Source organism: Pavona decussata, unplaced genomic scaffold (genome assembly GCF_977016875.1).
Source record: "Pavona decussata unplaced genomic scaffold, jaPavDecu1.1 SCAFFOLD_4, whole genome shotgun sequence".
Taxonomy (NCBI): Eukaryota; Metazoa; Cnidaria; class Anthozoa; order Scleractinia; family Agariciidae; genus Pavona; species Pavona decussata.
Window position 1 is genome coordinate 764,837 of NW_028145428.1, and position 11,533 is coordinate 776,369.

The 11,533-nt window shown below is 37.1% G+C and overlaps 1 protein-coding gene across 1 annotated transcript; it reads left to right on the forward strand.

Annotated features, from left to right (window-relative positions):
- Window positions 1–3,991: 3,991 nt before the first annotated feature.
- LOC146489645 (chymotrypsinogen B-like) lies at window positions 3,992–9,735 on the forward strand. Its single transcript, XM_085104331.1, has 8 exons — window positions 3,992–4,046; window positions 4,492–4,692; window positions 5,349–5,561; window positions 6,059–6,222; window positions 7,193–7,352; window positions 7,780–7,818; window positions 8,331–8,429; window positions 9,714–9,735. Exons 1-8 carry the CDS (start codon window positions 3,992–3,994, stop codon window positions 9,719–9,721), a joined length of 939 nt encoding a protein of 312 aa, XP_084960457.1. The 3' UTR covers window positions 9,722–9,735.
- The last annotated feature ends 1,798 nt before the right edge of the window (window positions 9,736–11,533 follow it).

Below are 11,533 nucleotides of genomic sequence, written 5' to 3' on the forward strand. Positions count from 1 at the left end.
AAAGTTTTAAAAAAAGGTGAGAACTTTATTTGCATGAAGACCCTGAAGCGAATTCAAAAGACGGGAACAATGGCCCAATTAAGCGGCCTTGAGCCGCGACATTGCAGACGTATTCTTTTGTTCTTCCCTTACAAAAAAATCATATTTTATTTATATTTTATGGCTATTTCAATGCTATCACATCTATTGGTATACTATTTTATTCTCACTGAGTTGTATTTTTTCCTATTTTACCGCTTATTTGAGTTTTACTTTTATTTGAAGTTTATTTTTAAGCAAGATTGAACCGAGTGGTGGTATTTTATTTCTTCTTTCTTTTTGCGTGTAAAGCAGACTATTTTAATCCTATTTTGAGTTCAAATATCGGTGTTGCTCAATAAACGATGTAGTAAATTAGACTGTTTTATTTATGTTTTTCTGCAGATAGGATAGGTTATAGCAGTTCCTTTGGAAAATATAAATAAAATAGGCTATCACAATGTTTCCTGTTTTATCTATAGACAGCCTTGCACAATGGCGAAATATATTTAAAACAGTTTTAATCCAATTTTTGAAGGTACACTCTATTCCATTGCAAAATCTGTAAAAAAATAGTCTATTTTAATTCTGTTTTCTCCTAAGCATGGTTAAATAACCTAACATATTTTATATCTATTTTATACAGCAATTCAGACTTTACTTACCATGTATTATTATTCTATTACAAAATATAATTTTGAGGCAGATATTTTGTACTCACGCAAATCAGAACTTCACCGTAGATTCTTTATTTTAAGTTTTAAGAACCATACATTTAACTATTCCATTGCAAATAAAGGCACAGCATGGTGGACTCCAGATGGAGTAGTCCGGATTCAAATCCTGGCTGGGGTCACTGTGATGTGTTCTACAGTAAGACACTTGTACTTTCACAATGCGTCTCTCCACCCAGGTGTATAAATGGATACCGGTGAATTTAAGACTTGGGGATAATCCTGCAATGAACTAGCATCCCATTCAGTCGGGAGTAGAAATACTGCTAGTCGTTTAATGCTTTGGAAACCGGAGATAAGACCATTTGGCCCAGATGCAGTCTTCACCACATGGTGGTTTTTTTTTTTTTTTTTTTTTTTTGAAGTTTGATTAAGGAAGAACATTGCCTTATCACATATGGTGTACGCATATATTTTGTATACATCAAAGGAAACATCTTCCTAATCTATGGTGTTGTATATACTTTTTGTATTCATCGTGGTTAAGGTGAGTTGTTGATGCATGTACATGTATGCACTGTGTATATACACATGCACATACATCGATATTGAACTATATGAAAAAGACCAATGCATGATGACTATAATTTCTTGATTGTATACATCTTTACTCAATCTAACAATAACGTTCACCAGTAACTTCTTTGCAATAAGCTTATATACTTTATGTATGCAACAACAACAAACGGTTTGGAAGAAAGAGCCAGGATGTACACTTATTGTCTATACCACAAGAGTGAGCTGTATTTCTATGTTATTTTAAATGGACAAATAATGCCAAGACGAGAAGCTGATCGTATTTCCAATTGGCTTGCTTTTTAGGAAAAGGGGGCTTTAAGACTAAAAAAACAACTCAACTTACACGACCATACGCTGAAATTCAAAAGCTTTCAAACCTTCATTATATGCCAAAAAAACAGTAAATGAAGGAAACCTGCATGGGCTTCTTTCATTTTATAGCTGCAAATTCGGGATTGTTGAAATAGGCATTGCCTATTTTTTTTTTATACATATGTAAAGCTTTTCAAACGTTTTTTACTGAGACAATTTGTAGCCGAGTTAATATCTTGCCGTTGTACAAGCTGAAGACCCGTGATCTTCATTTGATTGAAGTTACACAAAGATCAACTTCATGGAGTGTATATTTTTGGGGCAACATGATTTGAAGGCTGAACACACTCATCACTCATATTCATTACTCAGAACAGAGTCACAGCGAATGGGATGCCAAAAGTGTTCGTATTGAATCATGGTAGACTCAAGAGTGAAGTTTTCTCTCTGGCCATTCTGAGGATGGATCCTTGGACATGCAAAGGCAATTTAGGAGAGATTTAACTTGCAAAGTACACAATGAGTGTAATATTTTGTCAGTAGGACCGGATGGCTCGACACTACAAAATTGAGATGGCAGGACTATATCGAAAATACCCAGAACATCTTCCAGGGCCAAATTAAAGAGGAGATAAAGCAGGCTTTCAAAAGTAGCTTTAATCAAATGGCCAACGCTCGACTCGCTGTATGCGTTAGAGGCAAAACGGGAGAAAAGTGCTGCTTGGAAAGATTGAGGTTTGCTGTCATAATGGAATTTTGATTTCGATATATAAACAAAAAAGAATTGAAGGCAAAAGAAAGATGTGTTTATTAGCTTTGCTCCAGGAAAACAAATGTTGGTATGCAACGGGAACAGCACATAAATCGGCAAATCCATGTATCCGTTTAGCGAGCAGGGTTTGTTTATTGATTATTTGTTAGTTTGCGGTTCAGGAAGTTCTTTTTAAGAAAATCAGATCCTTGGACGGAGCATTGCGAGTCGATGTGATCATGGTGATTCATTTCTCTATATTCCCCTGGAAGCTTCCACAGGCCAGTTTATCGTTTCTTTGAGACGGTAAAGGGAAATAATAGAGGTTCAAAATTAGAACCAACAGAAAGATAAAAGATGAAATATATCACCTATTTCAAAGGGTTTGCGATCTTTGAAACTTGCCGCATCCTCGGCAATTGTTCGACAAAAGAGAAAAGAATAACTTGAGTATATGAATACTTAACGATCCAAAATTTGGGGTATACGCTTGAACCAGCGTAAGGTTTTAATGAGTTGAAGAAAGGATGAGCATAATTGAAAGTATGAAAACTTAACTATCTGAGATATTATTTATTTTTGTATTTATTCTGTTGTCGAATGTCCATTCAGCAAGAAACGTGTTTGCTCCAAGTCTGATTGAATACTAAGATTCGCTTGAAAACAGATGTTGTCAGTATGCAACGGCAAACGGGGTTTATCCTCAGTTTATTTGCTCTTAAATCCTCAAATACTTACTGGTTGAGACTGTAAACAGACCGTAACAACCAGTTATCTGGATTTAAGAACGTGGCCAATCTTGAACTCAGTAGGCATTTTAAGTGTACGAATTCGTACGCTTGACAGTTAAAGGGTTAAAAAGGAGAATCTGTAATAGAAAGCTGTCACTGAAGATGGCAGAGTAAACAAGTCGGCAAATCCATGTATCCGTTTAGCAAACAGGGTTTGTTTATTAATTATTCTTTAGTTTGCCGGACAGCAATTTGTTTTTAAAAATCTAGATCATGAGGCGGTGCATTGCGAGTCCATGTGATCATAGTGATTTCTCTAGATTCCCCAGGGAGCTTCCACGGGCCAAGTCATCCTTTCTTTGAGACAGTAAAGGGGAATAATAGAGGTTCATAATTAGACTAGCAGAAAATCTAAAACGAAAGATAAAATAAAATACCTACTTCAAAGGGTTTGTGATCATCGGAACTTGCCGCATCCTCGACAATTGTTCGACAAAGGAGAAAAGAATAGCTTGAATATATGAATACTTAACGACCACACGCTTCAACCGGCGTAAGGTTTTAATGAGCTGAGAAAAAGATGAGCATAATTGAAAGTATGTAAACTTAACCACCTAAGATATTATTTATGTTTATATTTGTTTTGCTGTCGAATGTCCATTCAACAAGAAACGTGATTGCTCCAAGTCTGATTGAATACTAACTGGATTCTCTATTCGAAACCGCTTTCGATAGAAATAAAGGAACGTAGTTATCGCCGTCATCAGTTTGCCAAATACTTTGGCTTAACTTCAATGCCTCATCAGCAAAACAATTCGTGATGTTGGAATAAGAACCACAGGTGGATTGCAACTAATACAACAATGCAGTCTATAAAACCAATGCCATTTTCGGCAATTTTATCATTTAGAGTTCATTTCACCACGATGAATCTCTGGATAGGACTCGTGCTTTTGGTGCTTGGAGTTTCAAGCTCTCATGGTACGTTGAATATATACCGAGTACTGTCTATCAATTTTCATGCTGACCCGCAGACTTTGTTTTTAAACTGCATTTTCATAAACTAAATTTCATATTTTTTTTCTCTGCACTAAACGCACGTGAAGAGAAGAAATAGGGAAGAAACATTTTCCATGGCTATGAATTTTTTGTTGCCCGCTCTTCAAGTGTTAGATACAAATAATGGACTCATGGCAAATGATGTACAGAATTGTATGTTAAGACAGCTGAGTATTGTTTTTTGGTCTAAACTTAGAACAGTCTTATGACTGGCCGGCACAAGAGTTGATACAAATGTTTTCTGGAAAAAAAAGGCATCGAAATTCATCGAAATGATGATGATGATGTTATGTGTTAAAATTGTTGCTGGTTTATCTGTTCAATCTTGTATTGTGTGTAATTTTACCCTGAATTTTTCAATCCTCAGGCTGTGGAAAGAAACCATTTTCGCATAGCCGAGTCGTGAACGGTCAAAATGCGTTGCCACACGCCTGGCCTTGGCAAGTTTCTATCAGGGTGAATGGAGCCCACATTTGTGGAGGATCACTGATAGCAAATGACTGGGTCCTCACCGCAGCCCACTGCTTTGAAGATTACCAGGGAATGCATCGTTACACTGTGGTTGTGGGTATGTACTTAGTATATCTTTAACTCCCGCTGGGAAGTCATTTCAGTGATATTCGGTTACCTACCTGTCGTTTTAGTAGGCGGACAGTTTTCTTGTCGATTCAGGATGCCAAACGTTTAGAACTTTTAAAACTCCAAAAATGTTAAGATAGTGTTTTTTTTACTAGTGTTTGAATTACCTTCTTTTTTTCTGCCATCTTCTTTTTCCAATAGTCTATCTGAATTTTAGATGGAGAAGAAGCCACATTAACACTGAAAGTCCCGGAATGATTCAAATGCGTGCCATTTTGTCAGAATCCTCTCGTAGATATTTAGTTGCCAGAAAAGGACTGTTGCGATATAAAAAAGTAGAGCTGCATAAATTATCCTAGACCGCGTTCATGCAGTTTTAGAGTCATGTTGCGATCTTTTCCAAGACAACGTATGCTTTTTGTCAAAAAAAGACAAGACGCATGACGAAGAAATCACAATTACTACTCCACTTATCTGCATCTTTCAAGAGAACGCTACGACAAAACAGGCGAAAAGGCTGTCAGGGTTGTTTTCCCCTTTCATGCAATCGTTAAGCTGTAACTTTATGGTGATAAAGATGATAATCCCTTCATCTTATCACACATAAAAACCAACATTAAAACAAATAAACTATCAATTCCACAGGGGCACATTCTCTAACTAGACCAACATCAGGTGAGAGGACCTTCCGTATAAGAAGGACCTACAAACATGCACAGTTTGACATGAGCCGGCTGCGTAGTGACATTGCCCTTCTACAGCTTGACGGGTCCATTTCTGCAAGTGCAAAGGCCAATACTGTGTGTTTGCCACGTTCAGGAAGCAGGATCCCAGCGGGAAGACAATGCTACATCACAGGTAACAAAACAGCGCATTATTATCGTCCTCTACTCTACTAACATTTCCTAATGTACGGAATTAAAATTAAACGTGAATTTTACCAGGACTAGAATAATCTCCTACTTGTATTTGCCTGGACTTCAATCGCCTCAGTCTTTTCTCAATTGCATTTATAAATACGATATCCTCATACAAGAATATTTGTTTAAGTGTCGGAATTTCTAAATCAAGTTGTATCGTTGTGAATTCATAACTACCTAACTTTGATATGAACTAAAGAGTATTTTATCGCTGGTGTAGTGATGAACATTCTTTAATGCCGAGCTTTAGCAGTATCAAATGTATTATTTAAAGTCAGTGCATAGCGAAAGAGTTGTATGACCGTCACTCAAATTAGCAATGTAAGGCTACCAATTTGTTCACTTTCCAAAATCTTACATGATGTTTGAAAAATATCGCAATTGAGTAAACTTAACTCGCTGACTGGCAAACGTTCTCGATAACTCATCCGGCAGGTTGGGGACGAACTGTCGGTGGAGGTAACATTGCTGAAATTCTCCAGCAGGCTGTACTGCCTGTCGCTCGACACAGTAGTTGCAGTCGAGTCAATGGAATACTGGTTCCAGTTGATGAACAGACCATGTTGTGTGCTGGAGGTCAAGGCAGAGGTGGATGCCAGGTACATAGACAACAAGCAATGATTAACAACCCTTACATCACTTTTTATTATTCAACGCATTGTAACACTACCCAAGTATGGTCATAGTGATATCCTGCGATATACGTAATTTCGTGTATCGGGAAGAAAAATGGCAGAGCGTTTTCAAAAAGCCATAGAGATAGCTGAAAAAAAAATAGTATCATAGCAGATCGGGAGTTCTTGCAAGCAACAAAGCACTAGATGCGTTTGTCAAAACACCGAGGAATGATGGTGAAATTGCTTGCGCAGTAAACAAAGAAATACTCACCCCCGAAATCTTTGAAAAGCTTTTCCAGTCTGTTTAGCTCGACCCAGCTGACACTACAAATCCTTCACAACTTCAAAACACTGTTTGGTTGTGGCTTTTGAGGCTATAACTTTGTGGAAATATTTGCCGGAGCGATTGGTGCACTAGACGAGTACTCAATTTGGATGCAAGTTTGGTCAACGCTCTCGATTTCATACCAACTTGAAAAATGTTATACGTTTCTTTTTTTAACAAATACAGATCGCCTCCAGCTTCTCTGTTATACACCTGTGCTTCGTGTTGTGTTGAATAGTAAATTCAATGTGTTTAATAATAAAACAATTATCCTGCTCAATCTTGTGGAATATGGCCTGATTTTAGCCAACTTAGCGTATGGCCTCGTCGACTAAGTATCAGGCGATATTCCGCGCGATATCGCAGGAGCAAGTTGGAAAAAGGCAATTCCATTAATCGAATGGTTGATTATTTTATGGATAGATTGAAAGAAAAACAGGATAAGGTACTTTAACTGTCACATGGTAGTCACGTCCTACCTCTTCAATTCCCAGCATCCCCCACCAGGCCAAGGCTAGAATTTGTCGAAACAAACAAACAAACAAGCAAACAGAGCAACAACAATTGTCTTTAGCTATTAAAAATAACATAACTCAATATTACTTTCATCAAAACTTATCCAACTAGGGTGACAGTGGTGGGCCACTTGTTTGCGAAGAGGACGGGAAATATGTCTTACGAGGAGTTGTGAGCTGGGGACATTCATATTGCAGAACTGATTACTATACAGTGTTCGCTCGAGTAAGCAGCTTCATAAACTGGATCAATCACTTGATATCACCAGCAGGTAACATGTCTGTCGATAACATATCTAACGTAAGAATTCCTTATGTTGCTCCTTGTTTTAATAAATGTTTTTTCCGTCTTTTGTTAATTTCAAAACGAGCGCGTACGACATGAAAGAAAGGAGAAAAGGAAAGAAAATGTTAGTCTTAGCTATTCTTTCACTTTCGTCACACAAGGAGATTCCTGTCTTAGGAAAATGATCAAACCCGATGACCAAATCAACTATTTAATCTTTAATTAAAACCACTGCAATTCAAAACATATATTGAATGTTGAATGTCAGTGTAACCCATCAGAAATTAAAATAACTTTGGTAGATGTCTCAGGACTTTCTAATATCACGATTTATATAGGACATATATATTATTTTAAACATTGTAAACCTTCCATCCTAAATCGAAAAAATAAAAGTAATTTGATTTTTACAGGTACGCCGCCACCACCGTTACCACCGACGCCTGGAGAAAGTGAGTGAATTTTAACATACACTTCATACATATTCGGATACGTCACGGAAAGAACTGAGGGCAACTGACAAAATTTGTAAAACAGTCTCTGTGTTTGCAGTGTAACAGTGGCTTATTATGTCCCATGTTAGGCACATAAAAGTGGCCAGTTGGAAGGGGGTATATATCAAGTTAAACTGTTTAACATTTGTAGTTTCGGGATAGTAATCTCTTTGACCGGTCCGACAACAACAGCAAGCACCAACAACATCAAACCTTGGTAGACGATAGTTGGTTAAAATCCTGCAATGTGACCTTAATTTCTGGTTGTTATTAATACGAGATGCGGCACGATAATTTTTTTAAAACAGGTGTACCAGCTGAAATCGTCATTTACACAATTATTTGAAAACAATAGGCACTAGTTCAAAATGGCACTCATTCGGTGTAGGTTAAATTATCCCACTAAAGGATTCACCTTAAATTTTCTTAACTACGTGCATTTACCAAGACTTAACTTTCTTTTACTAAAGGCTGTAAAGACAAAATCCCAGCATGCCCTGATTTAAAGGCGATCTATGGTTGCAATTCACTATTAGTGAAGAATTTGTGCGCCAAAACCTGCGGTGGCTGTAAGTATGTTTCAAAGTTTACTGGCAGTTTGTTTACGGGAAAAAAAGTCATTGTTGATCGAAAATGTCTAATACATGAAAACGTTACTGATCTTAGGGTGGTTTCAATGCTTATGGGTCATGAGTTATCGGAATTCAGAAAGAATCGTTTCATTTCTCCTGGTTAAATTTTATTTTGCATCGTGTACTGGCATAGGAAAACAAATTAATGACTGGCGTGTAGATAGGGAGACGACAACAGTTTTAACCAGTTATGGTGGACTATTTAGATACAAAACATATAAGAAACGACAGAAGCAACAGAAGAGTTAAAAACAAAAAGGCAGCTGGCAATTTAGGGTACGATCTATGTTACTCTTTACTCATATAGATTTTTATGAACGAGGATTATCTGGTACATATAAATTGTAAAGGGAATTCATATAATATTCATATAGTTTGTCTATGAAGGCTTTCGGTGAAGAGTGCTCTGCCTATTTCGATTAAACCCTTTACGACCTTGCTGAAAACTACCAAGTCCATAAAACTTGAGCTAAATCGTTACTTGGTAAATCGCTGCGTTGTTATAAGCCTCCCTTTCTATGGCATTTCTGTCAGTGTAAGGTAAACACTACGCTTTATCTAGTAGTTTTTCAATGCACTCCTTTCATGCATTTATCAGTTTGATCGACTGTAGGGCCCACACCTGTGTTGCGTAGCCGAAGTGGGAACGAAGAAGGGCTAGGTTCAGAGATTGACGTCTACCAATGTTACTGATATTAATATGGCAAAGAGCTGCGAAAGAAACCCAGTAGCTTGTCAGCCTTAGTGCACTGATGGTGGATTTGCTTTGACCATATAAGATTACTTGCAATCAAGACAACTAGACCTTTCTCTTCAGCTAATGTTTTGTAGAATATGGATAGTAAACAGGATTCCTCTTTCTATTAATCCGATGAAACTTGTAATTTTGTTAGTTTAGTGCAGTGATTCTGACCAAACAACAAGATTGTTTAAATAAGTCTGCACAGCTTTAGTATCGCTCACAGTAACACTGAACTGGTGTAAATGTTTTTGTATCGATGGCAAAGCATGCCATCATTGATGACTCAACAGTATCGAAAAACGTGAAAAGAGTGATAATCATCATCATCGTCATTTCTTCTTCTTCTTCTTCTTCTTCTTCTTCTTCTTCTTCTTCTTCTTCTTCTTCTTCAAAAATACAAACGGTGCAGGGAATGGCATTGATCTTCACATTTAATTTCATTTAATTTTGTATTTTACATCGCGTGCTGTTCTTTTTAGGTAAGTGATGGTGGAGACGGAGGTGAAGGCGAAGGTGGGCTAAAATTATTTTCTGGAAATATCATACTAGTTGAACTCTTACTAGCGTAATATATGATACCTTTACTTAACTTTAGTCGTAGAAACCTTAAATTAACATCACCACGGTGACGACAAGAGAAATATTGTAGAGGTAAAAGGTGAATAAGGCAAATATGAATGAATAACCTTCTATTATTCGGACAGTACAAGAAGTAATATATCAAACACGAGAAGGTGTGTTCATCAGATACTCAAACACTGAGAAGTAGGTTGCCGAGTTTTTTTAAGCGACTTCGAGGTGTTTGGATATCTGATGAAACACATTTGCGAGTGGTTGATATAGCTTCTCAAATGATCAATAATTCTTGGAAAAATTCAAGGCTAAAGTTGGCAAAATTTTATGGTAATTAGGATCACATATCCAAACCACGGTCAAAGTAGTAATTGATTTTCTTTGTTTTCTCTTGATGGATTATTAATGAGTTTGAGAACGCGAAATTCACAACCGAGGGTGGCCCAACACAGTTTTCTAGTATACATGCAGGTGTTAGTCAGTAAAAGCTATTCTTTAATCAAGTACTTCTGGGTGCCCGAAATTAGCATGGTACAAGGTAAACTAAAAAAACGAAATAAAAAGTATTTGAAATTATATGAACCAATAAAAAGAGTACTTATGCAAAACACCAAGGAGAGCACTTGGTAATAGATCAAGCTTTCATAAGAATTATTTATTTATTTGTTTCATTTGTATTTATTGTTGATGTTGCCTCTGCTTCTGCTTTTTATCCCGGCTATCAGTGATGATCATGATGTTGTTGAACATGTATTCAATTTTGACAATGAATTAAGAGTCCATTTAATATTCTTTTAAAAAGGCATTCTTTCCCTTCACCTTCACTTCACCACTACCACTACGTTAATAAGGTTTATATTCATTTTTGTTTTCGTAGGACCGATGGGAAAGGCGACGAATATAAACACGGACTCATCATGGAAGACTTAAAATTACTGTAGTTTAGACGAGATCAAAATAAAGCATTGAAAATGAATATTTGTTCAGATTGTGCTTGGAGAACGGATACCGACGCATTAGAACAATCCTTTAGTGTTATAAGAGATTCCAGGGCGTTCTATCAACAATTTCCTTATTATGGTGACCGTGTTAAGTTGAATACGTGCCGTCTGTGAATAGACTCTCCATCGGCTTAGATTAACGTTCTCTTTCCAACGTTCAAAGTTAAAGTATATTCAAGGGCCAAGCGAAATTTAAGGAAAATGCCCCTTTTTTCAAAGGAGTACTTGGGCGGAGGTGACCGTCATCATCAAATACATTACAAAATTTCAAGTCGAATTAAACATAACCACCTGAAACGAGGTAGGAAACTTTAAGATCAAACGGTGGATGCGAGTTGATGAGTCTTAAAAGTGAAATATAACCTAATGCAAAAAGGATTTTTTTTACCTGTAAGTGCGTTGGGCAAGGCGGGGTGGCAGAAGTTGTTCGGCGTTCATTTACACAGACCGAGGTTCTTGTATAAAAACAGCTTACTTTTTAGTTGTACATGGATATTCTAAATACTATGGTAAACGGCGCTTTTTAACGGGGCCGCCTAGGGCGTGCCAGGTTTGCCTGCTATCAAAAGTGACATTCAAATGACCAAGCCAAAATATCATGTGATATAAACATACGACGTCAGTTTGGTCCCAAAATGTATGCATCCAATGTTGTGGCTAGGACCCGTGGGCCAAAAGAAAAAATATATATATCATTTCTCGCGCAAGTGACTGAAAGCTTCAAT